The sequence below is a fragment of the Clupea harengus genome, chromosome 18 (genome assembly GCF_900700415.2).
Source record: "Clupea harengus chromosome 18, Ch_v2.0.2, whole genome shotgun sequence".
In the NCBI taxonomy this organism is placed as follows: Eukaryota; Metazoa; Chordata; class Actinopteri; order Clupeiformes; family Clupeidae; genus Clupea; species Clupea harengus.
This window is the reverse complement of record NC_045169.1, coordinates 7,566,399-7,586,130: the sequence shown is the minus strand read 5'-3', so window position 1 is coordinate 7,586,130 and position 19,732 is coordinate 7,566,399. Positions and strand designations below refer to the sequence as shown.

Below are 19,732 nucleotides of genomic sequence, written 5' to 3'. Positions count from 1 at the left end.
CTCCCTTCATGGGTTAATTCTCTAGCACGGTCAAGGTGCAGATTATTGGTTCCCGAGTATTATTTGGATACAATGTTTTGAAGTGGGTGTGATTGAGAGGTTGTCTCTGGGTTCTTCCTTTCCTCTGTCTCTTTCTTCGAATGTATGGGACAGAGGTAGGTACACGTCCTGCAGACACACACTGGCGAGTTAGCTAGCCTACATGTGAGCTTGTTTTGTGCATATTGTTTTAAGTGGCTTGCCTGATTTGTATTGACAGGAGCTGAGCGTCTTGCTAACTCTGTCCAACGGATTTTATGTTCGTCATTTGCATGTATCAGGTGGGTCACGTTTTGCACTTGTGTGTTTTGTGCACGTGTTAGCTCTTTCTTCGAATGTATGGGACAGAGGAGCTGAGCGTCTTGCTAACTCTGTCCAACGGATTTTATGTTCGTCATTTGCATGTATCAGGAAGCAGCAATAAACGTGTGAACATCAGGTCGGTGGCTGTGTCCTTCTTAAACAAACACAACGCAGAGTGAAACAGCGAGGGGAAGATAACCTCCGTTACATATATTTATTTCAATCATCAGTGATTTAATCAGAGATCCGCCAAGGGAACATGAATCTATAGAAACATTAGCATTATACCACCGCCTGTCTTCCATGTCACATGATAATAGTAAAGCAGGAAACCGTAATATAAGGTAAGCCTATCTGATGCAGTGTTCTGTCACAGCCAGTGTCATCGTGGAATATGAAAGTAAGAGTGTTCTGTGGAGCATATCACTCTGAGCAATCAGACACTTCTCAACACGGCTGCCAGTTGACGGTGAGTAAAGATTCACTAGTTTCAGAACAATGTGGTGCTTCTGCTTCTCATAACATGAGAAAAAAAACATAGCTTGTGCTTAATACGTAGAGCTGGTTCCACAGAGGATGTATCCAGAGGTTAGTTAAGAGACAGAAAGGGAGAGGTTCTAAAGAGACACGAGTGTGTGAAAGACAGAGACGCAATAGAGTTGGAAAAAGAGTCAAAACAGTATGATTGCGAGACGAGTGGAAAATAGAGGAGAGATAGAGGGTCAGACTGTCAAAGTCATTAATTTCTTCTTCTTCTTCTGATTCAGCTATATTTCCTACCCTGATCTGGGCACTCTGGCTCCTCACAATGATTTGTCTAGGTATGTTCATGTCTTAGAAGTTGCCATATAGCACAGAAATGTCTTCTCTGCCTTACATACCCTCTGTTCCACGACAGAGAGATGTCAGATCGTAGTTGCCCTCGCTCCCTTGCTTCTCTTAACGTTGGGTAGGTACATGAGTCTTTCTCATTGTGTGTATTTCACAAAATCAACCCCCTGCATTTTTTGCAATGCAGCATCAACCACTATAAGATTAAACCATTCGTAGCAAAACAGTGCTCAAGTTATTCAGTTCGAAATTATTCTTTGAAATGAATTGAATATTTTGTTTTTCTGACTTGACATTTTTCCTGTCCCTGAAAAGGGTCGATGCACCTGCACAACTGTCCCAAGGAGCCCATGGTCCCCATCTATGTAATTGTGGGATCTGCATTCTTCCTGGTCTTACAGCTATTTGCACTGTGTGGGCAAGATACAAGGTGCTTCAAAGCCAGTGCCAGTCTGATCTTCGCCTTTCTCTTCTGCTGGCTGATTGCAGGTAAGAATGAGGAGAGGAATGAGATGTAAAGAGAGATACTTGAAGAGAGATATATCGTTTCATAAAAAAATCCTCACATGAAAAAGACAAACCAAAACAAAAGAGAAAGTAAGTTTATAAAGGTAAAAAAATAAAGCCTGTGACAGTTGAGACAGTGTGATGTTAAGGCAAATACACATTTTTCTTTTTGTCACAATATACTGAATCATCATATCGAATCATCATATCTGGTACTTCTCTGGTATAGAAACAAATATAAATAAATATATCATTTTTATCTCAGTGATAGTGGTGTGCGAGTCATGAACGTATCAATACTTAATAGTTTGTAGGACGTCAGATTCCTTCAGCTGCCCATCCAAATCAAATCAAAATATTTGGTCATTTAAACGCATTAAACCGTTTAAACTCGCAAAGAAAAGATCCGTGGAAACAGTATTTAGAAGTATCCTACGTTGTAAACCAAATCGGAAACCTTCTTTTCTTCTCCAATTTTCGCACATTTTCACAGTCCCTGATGGTCCCTGCTTGTCACTATCAAAATATTTGAATACATTTTGTGTAGAATGTAATGTTGTCTGTTCTGTTATATCCAAATAAATACCAGCTAAGGTGACGTTGCAGGCAACAGCCGACGTCTGCCGTACGCAACAGCGACTATTAATATCATGCGCTCTGAAAGATCGGTTGCATCGACAGATTTCAGCCTAAAGAGGAAAGGGGCTTTGGAGCACCACAGACATACTCACAGCTTCCACAAACAATTTTAACACAATTAGGAAACCAGGACTGTGATTTGAGTCTGCGGTTTCAGCGAAAGAAACACATGAAACACATGCACACTGCAAAGTGACGGCTGTCAGGCTTCTGTAGACACCTCAGGACGTGATTACTTCCAGAAAAAAAAGACTGAGTGTTGGTTACTGTATAGTATGAACTCAGTATTACACAAGCAGTTAGTTAATAGAACTATGGTAATTCATGGTGTTTGCTGGTGTTTCCATTAAAGCACACATGGATAATCAAAAGACAAAGGGAAGCATGATGAACTGATTATTACTGATCATAAATAGTATGGGGAACGTATTCCTGTTGGTTTGGCATGAAATGTAAAGCACAAAATATGTACTTGATCAACACTTGCACTTACAGCAGTTACATTCCTGCATTTTTTTTCTTCTAATGTACCGTAATTTCCGGACTATTGAGCGCACCTGAATATAAGCCTCACCCACTGAAATTAAAAATAATTATTATTTTTAACATAAATAAGCCGCACATGTCTATAAGCCGCAGGTGCCTACCGGTACATTGAAACAAATTAACTTTACACAGGCTAAAATGAAAGTAATAGAATAGTGATGCATATAATTAGTTTTGCCAGTTACGATAAGTGCACTGTTGCTTTAAGAGAGCACAGTTGCAAGAGTCAATCAGAAGCTAGAACGTTAGATTGAAGAAAGATGCTAGTTTGAAACCAGTGAGCTAAAGAACTTGAAAAGACTGGATTTGTATTGTTGTAAACTTTTTTTTTATGGTCTAAAGTGTTTTTAGTTGAGTTCTGTCTACGCCGGTAGACTGTGGTTATTTTGACATTAGTTAAGTTATTGAGAGATACTGAGAAATCGCGTGGAGCTAAGCATCCATGCGGCTGCATCCATGCTAGCATCCTAGCTCCACAAAGCCACCGTAAACACAAAGACACCGTATACAGTCACAGGTATAATAATCCATAAATTAGCCGCGTCATTGTTTAAGCCGCGAGGTTCAAAGCGTGGGAAAAAAGTAGCGGTTTATAGTCCGGAAATTACGGTAAAATAGTATTTATTGTTAAACTAGGTCTCTATTGCTCATAGCTTGACTGTTCTCTCCCTTGTATGTCGCTTTGGACAAAAGCGTCTGCTAAATGACTAAATGTAAATGTAAACATGTAAAAAAAAGTCAAGCCAAGTTGAAACTATGACCATGGCTGAAACATGATATCCTGTTATTGTAAATAATCCACACAAGACAATGTGCATAGTAATGTCACATCCCTAATATCTCCTGTATTTTCTGTTGTGTAATGCCCACATCTAACATGTGTTGCAGGTAGTGTGTTTGTCTACAGAGCATTTCAACCCAACTATGAGTCCAGACAATCTCCGGAATATTGTGAGAAGATTCTCTATCAGGCTGCATTCTGGTGTACCAACCTGGCATGGGTGTGCATAGTGATTTTTGGGATTTGTGGGTTGTGCTTTCTCTTATGCACTATATCCTGTAACAAAAACAGGGAAGGTGACAGTGAAATGGGAGAGAATCCTCCCCCTCAAGATTAGAATTCACTTCATCATAAAGTTTCCCTAGTACACTCAAAATGTAGTTTTTTAACATTTCAGAACAGAAACACAATGGTAAAGCTTTGTCTTAAAACCACAGATTTAGAGCCGCAGGGCTCCACAGAGCTGCCACTGCACTGTAGCTTTGACAGTGATGCTGATCGAGCAGCCCAGCATGCTTGTGTTGTTTCAACACCATTATCAGAACGGGGAGCAGGAAACGTAGTGGATCACCCATTTGGACACCACAGTGACTCAGCTCCTCTGACCCATTAAGGCTACCCCTCACCCTTCTCCCTAAAACAGAAACAACCTCTCCTGTGAGCGCAGCGTGACGTTTTCTTCTCCTTGAACCGGTCTCGTGCAAATTGTTGATTGTTCCCTTGTGGCCTTGTACTCCTGCCAAATCCTCCTACATGTTCATGGTATTGCGGAATGCTGGCAGTGTAACATATCTCCCACATCCCTGCAGAGACCATGTTTCCCTGTATGACTGCATACAGTAATAGTGCCCTACTGCTCAGTAGCTACAGGTCAAATACACTGGGAGTGCCTTAAGCATCTGCTACTGCAACCACTAGCAAAAGCCTAAAGCTAAGTAAACACCTGTTTTACTGCAGATAGCATATCGTCTTTGTTTTTTTTAAATGCATGTACTTTTGGACTTTTTTAATGGTCTGTGATCTTTGCAATACAATGATATTACCAAACCTAAATCCACATTTAGTATTCTTGTAGAGTTCCTGTTCCATTGTGGAGTATTGCCTCTATGATTGCTGTCATGTATCCAGAAATAACTAACTGTAATCACGTGCCAATGAGAACCAGTGGTGTACTTATAAATAAATCTGACTTGGAGCCACAACATTTTCTGAAAGCAGTGTCTCATCTTTATCTATCTTTCTTTGATTGACTTTCACAGTGAGATAAAAAAAAAGGAAAAAAATGAATATCTTGTAATCAGTGACCCTTGCTCGGCTGCATCTATAGTGTGTGGTAAGTGCTTATTTGGTTGAGAAAAAAAACATTGACATTGTACATCATAACTCAACACCGCCATACAGGAGTCTATGATTGTCCAGCATCTGATGATCCTGAAAAATACCACATAAATAATTGATGTCAACCTAGATAGCGATTCGATTACTCTGCCTTTCCATGGATCCATGGATACAAAGGCAGCCATGTACTCCTCAGTGACATGATACTGAGGAAGCCCTCTGCTGACACCTAGGAAAGTGCAATGTATGATTGAATGAATCAATGAAACAATTAATTCCACTATGTTATCTATCTGCCATCAAACCAGCAATATGATTGACACATCAGTAAAGGATCACGTGTGTGATATTGTGTAAGTGTACACAACACAACATAAAATCATACTGGACCTTTTCCTTAATGCAAGTTGGTATGAAGTGTTGCCTTTTTTATGACTCCCTGTCGCCCACTACGGGCCACATCTAAGTTGAATATAAATCACATCTGCTGTACAACAGCCTCACTGTGGATGCAAGATCATTTACTGTAATGCATGAGTATGTAATATTCAAGTTAAAAAGAGTTGAAAAGTTTTGTTGTTGGATTTCACTCAATGACTGAAACAGACTGTGGTGTCTGTTTATGTGTTGGAGGGGTACTCAGATTCCCTGGCTCTTTAGATGCACACATAATTGTACTGCCACTGAAATTGTTGATTGAGCTGATTGAATCGATAAAAATATGCGAACCTTCTAAATTTACTGTCACCACTTGTGTGGTACTTGAGGGTGGTGTGTCTCCCAAGATCTGATGTTTATGAGATAACATCTTCTACTGAACTACGTCATAAGGGCATTGATTGATCTCCCAGAAAAAGTGTAGGTCATTCAGTGAGGAAAGAGGTCACAATGACATCACAATGACCTGTATCACTTGTCTTATGCAATGTCAACTACCTTCCTGTGAGCTGCAACTCCCACAGATCCCTCCCACATAAGACTCGCTCCTCATTCTGTTGGCTGGACTTGAACACCCACACATCCCTGCTGAAAATCATACTTCAGGCACCAACACGCCTGTGAAATAATACATGCTTATCCCCTCACCAGGCACTATGGAAATGCATACACAAAGGCATGGAGAAGGGAACATTTCTATAATACGGCAACCAGAGTTGTCCTGCCCAGTAAGAAAAAAAATAAACTTCAGTTCGGTCAGTCGGTGAGAGTGGCCTACCTCTCACCTCTGTGGACATCTCACATGACATTTTCCTAATCTTGAAAACCCATTTTCTGTTTGTTTAGTTTTTTTTGGTTGCTGTTTGTCGCATTTTCTGTTCTGTGGCAGTAGCTAAACACATGTATGTAAACGCTACCTCTGAGCTGCAAAGGAAAAGTTGGGGCAGAATTGCCGTGATCTTAATGAGACTCTAAATTACAACATTCCTCTGCACACCACAGTAGTTTATTTTGCATTCTCTTGCTGTACTTCCTGTTTTGACTCTCCTCTCTTAAAACCACATATGACAGTAAGTATATACACAGACTATACAGACTACTGGCCTGCAGGCTACACACACACGTATCCACTGCTCACATATGGGGAAACTGGAAGAGACTACAAGCCGACAAGTTACACATAAATTGCACCAGGTGCATAAACTATGAAATATTTCCACATCAAGGACAACTTGTACATTTTCACAAGGGGGAGGTTGGACAGGAGATGTGGGGTTTATTGGGTCATCTCCTGTGTAATGTGTGTCTAATATATGTGTGTGTAATATATGTGTGTCTAATTTGTGTGAATCCGGAATGTGGGAGATGTCCAATAAGATGGCACAAGCAGTGCTAGCAGGGCATGGCTAGCAGGGTGACATGAGTGTGGGCGCACTGATATGCTTAAGCGCATTTCCATGAGTCTGAGCACATTTTCATGGTTCTTTTGGTACACTGAGCCATGGTACTTCCTGGTCTGCAGTACTAGGGATGCTTCTTGGCGCCTTGCCAGGCAGAGAGCCTGGGTGATGACGGCGACTGGGGACTGATTAGATTTGTCCTCTTACAGAGGGCAAAGAGTCAAAGAAATCCTGCTCCAGCAATGCACTGAGCCATCCAGTCCAGCCTCTAGAGGACATGTGTATCCTCCTGTCTGAAACGTAGCCTTCCTGCAGGCCTCAGCCCTGACCCATGCTAGTCTGGCCTCGACTCTGGGTCTTATCCAACCCTCCAGCTAGTAGTAAATGTCAGAGAATACCACACAGTCAAGACTGAAAGTACAAATAAGAAATGACCAGCATTGATCATACATCTTGCTGAATGGACACAATGTCACATCAAAACAGAAAAGGATGATCGCCTAATAAGGGGTGGGCTTGACTGAGAAAAGGAAAGAAGTCAATCTGTGACGTTAGGCCATTCTAGGTGTGTAGTCAAGGGCTGGTGTGGTTTCTCACTGTGTGGGGATGGCAGCATGTACGTTTTTATATAAGAATATAATTAAGTTAAATAAGTTAAATTCATTAATAGTTAAATTTGAATTTATGAAGTAAATGTAGACTTTTGATAGCCTATTGTGTTGTGTGTATTTTTGTCTTTTTCTTTAATTTTTGAAAGAGATTTTGGGATCTACACTGCATATACTGTATATGTTGTCATTAACTTATTGTCCTGTTACTGGAAGCACCATTACCACAAACCTAAAATGCATGTGATCCAAAATAAAACCTGTGGAAACAAATACTTTGTGAAAGAAATGTTGGTAATGGGGATAAAGATGCGGGCAGACTAATGAAGAACTATGTCTTAAATATTTGTTTTAATATTAATTAAATAAGGATTTATATACAGTATATCCTGTTTCACTTACAGTGTTTTGCAAACAGCCAGAGCTGGTTTAAATAAACAATAGCTATGTGCCTCACTTCCTGTCTTTCATGTACAGGAATAGATCAAGCTTGCGTGGTGTTTACCCACATAGCAGCTGTTGAAATTAACTGTAGTGTATCTGGCCAATTTTGAGCTTTGGCATTTTTGTTAGGCTACCTTGTACTTGAATTACATCTTGGGAAGTTTTAGGTTTAATTTCTAAACCCCACCACCACCACCACCACCTCCACCTCCTCCTCTACCACCACCTCCTCCTCCACCACATCCTCCTCCACCTGCTACTATATTTAATATAAACATAGGCCCGTACCTTGAAACTGCCATTAATGAATTTATTTGATTTAATGACTGAATGACCCAGCAATAAAGCCAAACAGACCAGATATATTTCATATGTGACCTGTTGCTGCAGCACAATTGTACAATAGTGGCATTTCTGCTACACTATATTAAAGGTACAGCCAGTAGTTTGTGTTGTGAAAAAGTTGTAACAGTTCTGGACCCTAATCACAAACTGTAGGCCTATATCTGAAGGATAATACTTGACAAATGTTCCTGTGTCTACGATGCATGTAAAACTTTGTTTGGGGTGTTTTTCATGCATTTGTTGACACAAAGTCTGTGTAAAGTCAACAGTAGTAAAGTAATTAATTAATCACGGTTACCAAGGTCATCATTGTCAAGTCAAGAAGCATTTTCATGTTTTGACAGAAAAAAGTACTTACCACACATTTATTATCTAGCTAAGTTAGGTAGCTCACTTTATATTTTTTGTAGACAAGATAAATATGTTGATTACCTTGTAGGCCTATATGACCCTGAACAACGCTATGCAACAACTTCACACTTTTTGAGGTGTCTTTTACAGGTAACTACTTCATCATTTTGATGGTACGTGGTCATGTGAAGGACAGATAAACACACCTGTCGTTCCCAATAGCCATCCAGGCTATGCACTATGTATTTCGATGGCGCAGGAAAAAACAATAAGAACAATAATAAGTTATATTAAATATCCACTCAGAACAAAGACATTCTTAAGTTACAAGGCAAATGTGAATTTGCATTAAGAAACTATTTACACATCTGGGGACCTTTGAACTATAGGGGGTATTTCCTTATCACAGTGGCAGGAGGTAGGATCCTGGGGCAACATCTTGTGACCCCAGCCGGTTGTGTCACTGTGGACTGAGGACCAACATTTTCCCATGGTTCTGGAATTTAGCCTATTGTTCTACAACCGAGAACCTTTGTACTCCTTGCACTAATGTGCTGCCATCTTCTATTTACCACAAACATCTCACCCTTAAAATGTGGATTAGGTTAGGACAAATGGCAAACCCAGAGATAGAAGAATCTGAAAACAAACAGTGGTCAATCTCTTCAGACAAACTTCAGGAGACAGACATTCATTCTAATATAAGTGACTCTCCTCGGTCAGCTCTAGATGTGTTTCTCCTTGTTTTCGCGGAAGTGGTAGGTTCCTGGGAACAGAGAGCCTTACACTCGCCGAGTCCCATTTTGGTTACAGCCCTGAACCCCAATGTAATAGATTTTTGTGGAATATATATGGAATAAACATATTTTACACTATATTGCTTTCTTTGTTATGAGCATGCATATAATTCACTGTGTGAGTCCTGCAGCAGTGAAACTGTGTAGACTGTACGTCCCTTTGATTTTCGACTTTGATTTCCACTCAGAAGCCCTGGTGTTGGCAGTACAGACTGTTAAGTTCATTCTAAAGGGAAGAATCACAGAGAGGCTAAGAGTCTTAAGCTGTACTGTGTCCTGTGAGAATTTGTCAAGTAACATGGATATGTATTGGATGGATTATTGTCAATAAACCAGACCAATAACCTAAACTGGACTTCTTCTTGCCTTAAATATCTTTTAAGTCACTACAGGGAGTTTAGTATGTACCCAGCCAGCATAGTAAACAACACACTAACGTTTAGCTAATGCTAACATCACCAAATGAAGTTAGCTCAGACGGCAACTTTAGAAAGTAAGCCTAGTCTTTTAAAATCCAGATGGTCACAGCTCCCTTTCGTCACTGCGCCACAGTTTCTCTGGCACAGTCCTTTCTAAACATCAAACCACAAAGACGGAAGAGGGCCATGGGGCAAGCATGGTGCATGGTGCAACTATGTATGCAGCACCCTAAACAGTCAAAACTTACATTTGAAGGCATTATCAACAACCTGCTAGCTACAGGAGAGGAGACATTATTTACCTAAATATCGAGAAATATTGTTTTATACACAAAGGACACTTTATGTGAACTTTTGGGATTTATAGTGAATTGCAGTTCTTAAGTTGATTCTGGAGGATCGTCATGTACAGCAGTAAATGAGGAAGATGGAACCGACACAGAGATCTCCATTTCTAATGGCAACAATAGGTAAGAACTTAGAACACTTAGAACAAGGGAACAATTATATAGTTCATGTCATCACCATCAGCATAACCGTAAGAGTAATTGTTTTCTAACTTTGTAGTTATACTGAATATCTTCCTGTGGATGATCCTGCTTACTGCGATATGGATGGGTAAGTAGTTCATATCATGTTTCTTGCAATACTAAATATATTTTATTTATACACAAAACACTGTATGTGTATTAAGTTCCTATATTTAGTTTAAGCAGGAGAGAAAGTTATGACTTTTGCCTTTCCAAATGAAATAGCTGAATGTTTCACCATCAGAAATGTGTTTACATTTATTAGTCTTCTGTGATTTAGATGTGACCTCATACGCTCATACGTTCCCAGGCACTATTCATCTGAATGACTGCCCAATCCAGCAGAACCTTCCGGTGTTTCTCATAGTGATGGGGGTGTCTGGTCTTGTCTGTCTGATGCTGACTTACACCAGAAACACACTACATGAAGGTGGAAGGCGGTCCCTGCTATGCTCTATAAGCAACACAGTCTGCTACACCTTCATAATCGTTTGGTTTATCACAGGTGAGAGCGTGGAGAAAAAAGGATAGGGAGATAGAGCAACAGACAGACAGACAGAGAGAGAGACAGAGAGAGAGATAGAGAGAGAGAGCGAGAGAGAGAGACAGACAGATATATATATAGAGAGAGACAGGTTTTGATGTTTAACCATCACATGGCTCAAGGACTTTTAAAAAGGGTACTATGTTGCCCTGCCTCAACTACACCCAGACCATAGTAAAGGAACACCATAAGCAAAAGGTGTACATAAACACAACAGCGAGAGAGAGAGAGAGAGAGAGAGAGAGAAAAGAGTCGGACAGACAAACAGATACATGCACGGAACCATAACGAAAAGAATCTGTTAAGAAGCAAATCCACAGGAAGTAATGCAATTACGCAGGTTATGAGGGTTACATTTGAGGAAGTAACTCATTGTCATAGAGACTCCTCTGTGTGTTTGCATTATTACAAATTAGTAGTATTATAATGATGAATTCAATAACATAGTCATGAAAGTTAAATTGCTTTACATACACAGTATGTGTAAAGCAAAAACTCTCTTTTCTTTTTTTCTCAATTTCAGGACACAAATGGATCTACTCTATATACCCACCGAACTATGACCCTCTGAGTAAGGATGGCTATTGCCAGAAGAGGCTTTACCTCTTTGCCTTTGGGGTCACCTGTATTGGTGACATCATCATATCCCTGGTGTTTATGTGTGGTGTCTTCATGTGCATGAATACCATACTCCAACAGACACTTGGATTCTCCTCATATAACAGAGTGTACACATAGACATTTTGTGTACAATGGTGTTGTTCTTATTCATAGATGGTTAAAATGGATGTATAAAAACATGTAAAAATATCTGACGTATTTAGAACTATAAGTGCAGTAATTGAAGTGAGGATTTATTTGCTATGTGGCATCAGGGCAAGGCTCTCCACTGTCATTCAGACATTTTCCATCAAACAGGTGTGGTTGACTGCCTTAGTTAGTGAATGTTAGTCAATTTAATGCCTGGTTAAGTGTAAAAATAAAGATTTGTGATCATTCTGGATTAGTTCTGAGTGGATTTCAACCCCCATTACAGTTTAGAATCTCTGGTTTGAGGAAATACACAATACCTCAGGCATTGCCTCACTGTAAACACAGACTGTCATTGGCTCATGCCTCACCACACAGTACGGTTAAGTAAGAATGGTATTTTTGCAATAGCAGTGTTGGGTGATGATTGTCACCGCAGCTCCGTACTAGTTATGCCCAAAGTTAAACACACAAAGTGCTGAGGCAAGGGAGTCCAGCTTAGATACTTCTAGAATTTTCTTGTATTTGCTTTATTCCTGCCTGAGAACAACTTTGATGACACACCAGGTAAGATATTTGAAGATAAAGATCAAAATTGGAAAAAAATAAAAATATTATGAACATTATATGAGAATAGTGGATGTTGACTGATGATTGTGAAATAAAACATCTCAATATACTGTCAGTGTTAAGAGTCTTACTAAGGATGGAGCAAAGACGAAAATCACACACTATTCAAATCACAGTAAGTGGTTTATTACCTCACATGTATCAACTTTACTTCCTACAATACTGTAGAACAACCCCAAATCAGAAAAAGTTGGGACGGTATGGAAAATGCAAATAAAAAAAGAAAGCAGTGATTTATAAATTTACCTTCACATGTATTTCATTGCAGACAGTATGAACACAAGATATTTCATGTTTTGTCTGGTCAACTTCATTTGATTTGTAAATATACATCCATTCCTGCCATTCAGGCCTGCAACATATTCCAAAAAAAGTTGGGACGGGGGCAATTTAGGGGTAGTAATGAGGTAGAATAATTAAATAATTATGTGATTTGAAACTAGAGATGTCAACAGGTCATTGTAATCATGATTTGGTATAAAAGCAGAAGGCCTAGTCTTTAAGGAGCAAAGATGGGCTGAGGATCACCAGTTCGCCAACAAATGTGTGAGCACATTTTTGAGATGTTTAAAAATACTATTTCTCAAAGAAACATAGGAAGGGATTTGGAAATTTCACCCTCCACGGTGCATAACATAATTAAAAGATTCAAGGAATCTGGAGGAATTTCAGTGCGTAAAGGGCAAGGGCGAAGGCGAAGGGCGCAAGCCTAAGCTGAATAACCACGACCTCTGATCCCTCAGACTGCACTGCATCAAGAACCGTCATTCATCTATAAGCGATATAACCACATGGGCTCAGGATTACTTTGGCAAACCTTTGTCAAGCACTACAATACATAGTTACATCCAGAAATGCCAGTTAAACTGTACTGTGCCAAAAGAAAGCCTTATGTTAACCGTGTCCAGAAGCACAGTCTACTTCTCTGGGCTCGGAGGCATCTGGGTTGAACCATCACACACTGGAAACGTGTATTGCGGTCAGACAAATCAGTATTTCAGGTCTTTTTAGGAAGAAATGGATGCTGTGTGCTCCGGACCAAAGAAGGAAAGGACCATCCAGACTGTTACCAGCAACAAGTCCAAAAGTCAGGGTCTGTCATGGTATGGGGTTGTGTCAGTGCCCCTTGGCAAAGGTAACTTACACTTCTGCGATGGCACCATTTATGACGAAAAATACATAGAGATTTTGGAGCAACATATGCAGCCTTCAAGACGACATCCTTTCAAGGGACGCCCATGCATATTTCAACAAGACAATGCAAAACCTCATTCTGCACACATTTCAAAGGCATGGCTGAGGAAGAAAAGTGTGCGGGTGCTGGACTGGCCTGCCTGCAGTCCTGTCTTGTCCCCAATAGAGAATGTGTGGCGCATTTTAAAACTCAAAATGAAGACCCCCTACCGTTGCACACCTTAAGACTTGTTTGCAGGAAGAATGGGACAAAGTTACACCTGAAACACTTCATCACTTTGTGTCTTCAGTCCCTGAACATCTTTAGTGCTGTGAAAAGGAATGGCAACATAACAAAGCGGTAAATGCTTTACTGTCCCAACTTTTATTGAAATATGTTGCAAGAATCAAAATTTAATTAAGTGTTTATTTTGAAAAAACAATACAGTTCATGAGGTAAAACATCAAATAATGTGCTGTTCTATTGTTTTCAATGTAATACAGGTCAAAGAGAATTTATAAATCACTGTTTTCAGTTTTCATTTTAATTTAACATACTGTCCCAACTTTTTCTGATTTGGGGTTGTATATGTCTGTGTATAGTCTATTGTGTACGACAAAATGTTTCAGTAATAATAAACATCATTATATGGAGCCTTCCAATTTCAGCGATTGCAATGGGTATGCCATATACCTTAATTCATATAATTAACACAATAACATTTAAGCAAAGATTTGTGCCTATCTTGCATATAGCAACAGAGTGCAGCATCACTGGCTCTAAAATCTGGAAGAGTTGTGATCTGACAGCATTACAATGTTTCACCAATTCATTCTTTGTTCACTGTCTTGTAGGTGCCATCCAATGACTGCCCACTGCAACCCAACATCCCAATCTACCTTACAGTGTTTGGTGCTAGCATCCTAGTTGCCCTAATCTTGTCTGGTCTGATGTTGTTGGCGCTCTGCCTGAATGCATACAGTGCGCAATGCTCCCAACCCTGCTACTCTCTGGCTGCAGTTCTGTGGTCAATATTAGCAGCTTGTGCTGTCTCATTACAGGTGAGAGAGACTGTTAGTTACACAGACACCAAAGCAGATACAGAGAGAGCGAGAGAGAGAGAGAGCGAGAGAGAGAGGGAGAGAGAGAGAGAGAGAGAGAGAGAGAGAGTGGGTGGGTGATAAAATGAGCAGAAGCGAAAGGGCTATTGCTGAATGAGGGCATTTGTGGGACAAAAATAACTGATATGGGTTTATTGGCATATGCTGCATATGGTAAGTTCCAGGAGCCTATGTGAAAAAAATGATGTGTTTCTCTTAATTTGCAATTATGTGGTCTAATTTAATATATCCACACTGTGCCATAGGTCTTCAAGGGTTTTTTATTATGAAAAACTGTACATGTTAACATGTTTAACCCTTGACCCTCCAGAGAGTGTGTGTGTCTTCTCCATTTGTTTAGAGAGTGTGTGTGTCTTCTCCATTTGTTTAGAGAGTGTGTGTGTCTTCTCCATTTGTTTAGAGAGTGTGTGTGTCTTCTCCATTTGTTTAGAGAGTGTGTGTGTCTTCTCCATTTCTCCTCCTATCCAGGACTTGTCTGATGGGCTGGACTACTGTGACAGGACACTTTACCTTTATGCCTCTGGTTTTACTGTGTTGTCCTACATTTTTCTGTTTTTGATGCTGGTCCGTGGTCGATATCTTGCACTCTGCACTTGTTTGAGGGTAGCTTTCAGGATGGGCCATCCATTCCCCTGGAATTCTGCATCATATGAAGTAACGAGTAATTCATGTTTTTTTCCACCTCTCTGAGTGAACCAAGTGTCAAATGGACGTAAACCCTCATTAAAATATAAACACACAAAAAAAGATAAATACTATACATAACACAAGGGAAATGTCTAACCATCTCGTTTTCCTTTTGTAAAGTGTGAATGGATGAATGAGTGGACTGAAAGTCAGTCAGAAATATTTCGAACTGTTTAAAGTAACACTATGCAACAATTTGACACTTTTGAAGTATGCTTTTATAGGCAACTAGTTTTGGTACCATCCTTAAATTAATTTTGATAGCATATGGTCATGTGAAGGACAGATAAACACCTGTGTCTTTCCCACTAGCCATCCAGGATATGCATGTAGTTCTGTGTTTTTTGGCTGGAACACCTTGTGGAAGAAAAGCTTTCACAGCATGACATTGACAGCTATACTGCCAAAAGACACCAGTTAGTGTGTGTTGGCAAGCTTCTATCAGTGTCAACTGGGCTGTTGGTGGTGTTTGCAAGGTTTTTGCATGCCTTTCAGGTAGTTAGCTTGCTAGTTTTAGAACAGAACTCCTTATTGCTGCTTTAACAGTGTCGCTTGTCTCTGTTGTTTAGGTGCGTGTGTCAAATGGGATGCATTCCCTTGACTGCCACGCGCACACTAAAAAAGGCGCTCAGCGTGGACTAATGACGCAAACACGATCAATGACATGGACAGCCAGCAGCCGCTACTCAGCGTTGGGTCGTCCTGAACTTTCATAAACGGCCAACAGTATCCATCGTGTGGGAGCAAGGGTTTTGAATTCACACTGACCTGTGGCTACTGGAGCACTGTTCAAAGCAGCACAATCCTATCGGATATCCTTCAATACCCTTTACGGATTATCCTAACCCTTACGTCTCATCTGGAATGGCTGGTGAGTGGCTACGATGCACTTACTTTTTATGTTGAGGATATACATGTATCTGTTTAGATTTGACATTTCTAAGCATGCAAAAAGACGCTGGAGACGAAGTGACGCTGGTATCAGGGTTGAAGCCTTGTAGCCTATATTTACACTGAAAGATAGCGGACGTTTGCTGTGGTATGCACTGCTCTCGTAACGGCTCGCCATATTTCCCGAAATAAATCAGGTCACATTCAAAAACATTTCTACCCTGAAAGAGGGTTTTTAACGTACTTCGATTTCCATGAATATTACTAAACATGCAAATACTAAAGTATAACCATCCTAGTTTATGTAGTTGCCTGCATGTTGTTTTGCTTTTTCCAGTTCAATGACCGTGCCTCACAACCTAATACCTAAACAGGAAAAGAGATAAGTATCTACCTGTAGCTTCTCTGGACTGTAACACTGTATCCGTATGTTAATTTTCACATGGCTCGTGTTCTCTGCGGTGGCCGCCGGTCAAGTTGCCGAGCTAGTCTCGAAATGCTTGCAGGCACGCGACATGGCGTACTGTCCGTACAGTCGGTTCCCGGTGGGGGCCGCAATCCTGACGTCAGGTGGCACTATTATCACAGGTAAAGTTGTGCAGGTATCAGGTGTGAGCAGAACAACCCTACCCCACTACCTCACTACTGTGTACCTTTTTTAAAGGCATTCAAACGTGAGCGTGTGCGTGTGTGCACGTGTTGGATCTCTTCACTTCCATTCATTCTGACAGATTATGTACTATTTCCTGTGTTATTGGTATTAGATAATTTCCTATTTCCTGTGTTAGTAGTGATTGTGGGCCATGCTATCTTAATGCCATGCTGTTGTACCTTACCAAAGTAGTTCTTGTGTACTGTTTCCTTCTGTACCTGTACGTATATTAGGCTGCAATGTGGAGAATGCTTCCTATGGCCTCACCGTGTGTGCGGAGAGAACAGCCATACAGAGAGCTGTGGCAGAAGGTCACCGAAGTTTCACAGCCATCGCTGTCACATGGTAATACACCAGCCTTATGTCATAACACCAGTCAAACTAAAAGCCAACATTTCTGCACTCCGCCTGTGTGGGCACACATCCATGTCACCCAACCCTATCAAAGGGCAAACCCTTTACATGATTGTTTCCCAATGAAGGTACAGCCTTCTCGTTTTGAGGAAGCCTTTGCACCTCTGTTCTCAATTAATGTGTAACCCTCATCGTACTCAGGCTCTTTTTTCCAGTCCTCAAAAGCTGAACCTTGCACATTTCCATTACCTCAGTCTCATTAGAATGCATTAATAAATGAATCAGTGCAAAACAACGAAGAAAGAAAGTGTAGAGCTTAAAAATAAACGAGCAGGTGAAAACAAAGCGAAGGAAAAAGAAAGAACAATCTTTATTGCCCCATAAAGAATTTGTTGTGCAAATTTATGAGCCAAAAGAAAACCAATGCCTCACACATAAACATGGCATGTTAGGACACAAAGAAAGTGTAACATGACACACATTTTATTAGTGATACACAAAAATGCACAGATTATTACTAGATTATTGTGCTAATAATTGCTAACTTTTGATTTTTCAGTGACATTAAAGACAGTTTTGTTGGGCCTTGTGGAGCATGTCGTCAAGTACTCATGGAGGTGAGGATCAACATGAAATTAAAACATAAAGTTGAACAGTGTGAATCTGAATTTTTTTTTGAGCGTTGCCTGCTGTATTACCAGAGCTGACCTTTTCTAGGTAGTGTGACAATGTGTCACTTTAGCTGGCTTTTGACAATGATTTTGGACAGAAAAATGTATGGGTCTCCTCAGATGATTTTCATTATTATGCTTTGTTAAATTATTGCTTTCCAATTACGATTGCTTGCTGCTGTGTATGTGTACTGTATGACACGTCTGATGCTGTCAGTTCTCTGCTATATATATATGCACTGTGATAGCTAGTTTAAGCTCCAGCCTAAGCCTAAAAGGAAACTATGGGATTTTCAACCTGGGCCCTATTTTTAGATCTTTTTGGGTCCAAACTCCAGGGTCCAGGACAAGTAATGATCGAAATCGGTCCAGTATTCAGTTAGAATGCTATAACTGGCAACTGCATAACGGCTATACAAGGTTATCCCATGGGGCAAGTATCTGCATAACGGCTATACAAGGTTATCCCATGGGGCAAGTATCTGCATAACGGCTATACAATGTTATCCCATGGGGCAAGTATCTGCGTCAAAGTAAACTGGCTCATAATGTAATTATAAGTGTCTGACTACATTGAAAGAATCCCTACAGAGACAGACCTGTGTCTGTTTACCTCAATAACAGTAAAGAAACAGAAACAGTAACTGTAAAGAAACTGACTGTTTCTACAGTTTGTGTAGTTTAAGTTCTATATTTTTTCTGTCTTTTTTTACAGTTATTGAAGTAAACAGACACACGTCTATCTCTGTAGGGATTCTTTCCATGTAGACAGACACTTATAATAACATTATGAGCCTGTCAGTGGCGGGAAAAATGGTTTACTTTGATGCGGACGCATACCTCATCGGTACATTGTAAAAATATGGTACAGTTTGAAAAATCCTGAAGTTTGCCTTTAAATGACCCCTTCATTCTCACGAACCCCCAAAGGTCTGTTAGTTCCCTGGGGTCTTGTTTGTGAGGCCTATACTGAGGAGGACTGTTGATGATTGAGAATGACCTCATTTTGGGCAGACACTTTGCTTGTAGGTCCTGCACACTCTGTATGACTTGAGAGAGATATCAGACGTGTTACGTGTGAGACCTGAATAACATCTTTATAGAACGTACCTCAAAACCATCTTCAAATAAAAAAACTATTCCTTTATTAGATTACTGTTTCCTAGAGATCCAACTCAGTCTTGCCATTCAGTCATACCTTATCACTTGTCAATCAGTCATACCTTATCATCTGTCAGTCAGTCATACCTAATCATCTGTCAGTCAGTCATACCTAATCACCTGTTCAACTATTCTGTTTCATGACACTTGGCTCACTTTTCCCCTTTTTGTGCTCTGGACAGTTTGGATCAGAATGGGACGTTTACCTGACCAAGCCGGATGGATCTTACAAAAAGACCAGCCTGAAAGAGCTACTACCCCTTGCTTTTTCACCAGCTCATTTAAGAGCAGATATGGTTGTCAAACTTTGAGAAGTACATAGTGTTTAATTATTTTGTTATGTACATAGTTCCAGGTCCTTCCTGTAGGACTTGTCAAAACTGTTCTTGAAACCATACAACCCCATGGGGCCACTGTAACATGGTGAAGTGCCATTTTATTTTTTTGTAAAGAATAATCCTGTTCTGGTTCATAGTGTGACCCATGACTGTGCTTTTCATCTGTTAGTGATCTTCAGATGGTTAATGTTAAAGGGTCTGATAATAATCAAGGGAGCATTATTAGTTGGCTAGTGCTTTTACTTTTAACAGTCATTTCTTCTCGAAGATACATCTGTAAATTGAAGTATATACATAGAAAATGGGGGAAGGCCCCATCGACAGCTTCCCTTTACTGCACCAAACTTTTTTTTTTTTTTAAATAAAGAATTGGTGCTTCCATTTTGTCTGACTTCCATTTCTGTCTTTCATATGTCCTTACAACATCAAGAATATATGCTTGC

General features: G+C 40.2%; 1 protein-coding gene and 1 long non-coding RNA gene across 4 annotated transcripts; both read left to right on the top strand.

Moving 5' to 3' along the window:
• The first annotated feature begins 265 nt into the window (after positions 1-265).
• On the top strand, positions 266-4,850 carry LOC116224633. Its single transcript, XR_004165661.2, has 5 exons — positions 266-811; positions 1,110-1,163; positions 1,241-1,291; positions 1,489-1,662; positions 3,754-4,850. It is a non-coding gene; the product is annotated as an uncharacterized LOC116224633 (long non-coding RNA).
• A 10,858-nt stretch (positions 4,851-15,708) lies between these two features.
• On the top strand, positions 15,709-19,670 carry zgc:103586. Of its 3 annotated transcripts, none has more exons than XM_012835477.3 (5): positions 15,712-16,093; positions 16,591-16,701; positions 16,999-17,110; positions 17,679-17,736; positions 19,134-19,670. In XM_012835477.3, the coding sequence occupies exons 1-5, from the start codon at positions 16,087-16,089 to the stop codon at positions 19,260-19,262; spliced, it is 417 nt and encodes a 138-aa protein (XP_012690931.1). In that variant the 5' UTR covers positions 15,712-16,086; the 3' UTR covers positions 19,263-19,670. The 3 variants fall into 3 exon arrangements, with proteins under 3 accessions (XP_031440933.1, XP_012690931.1, XP_042566367.1); XM_042710433.1 differs by having other exon boundaries at positions 15,712-16,353; XM_031585073.2 differs by having other exon boundaries at positions 15,709-16,701.
• Positions 19,671-19,732: the final 62 nt, after the last annotated feature.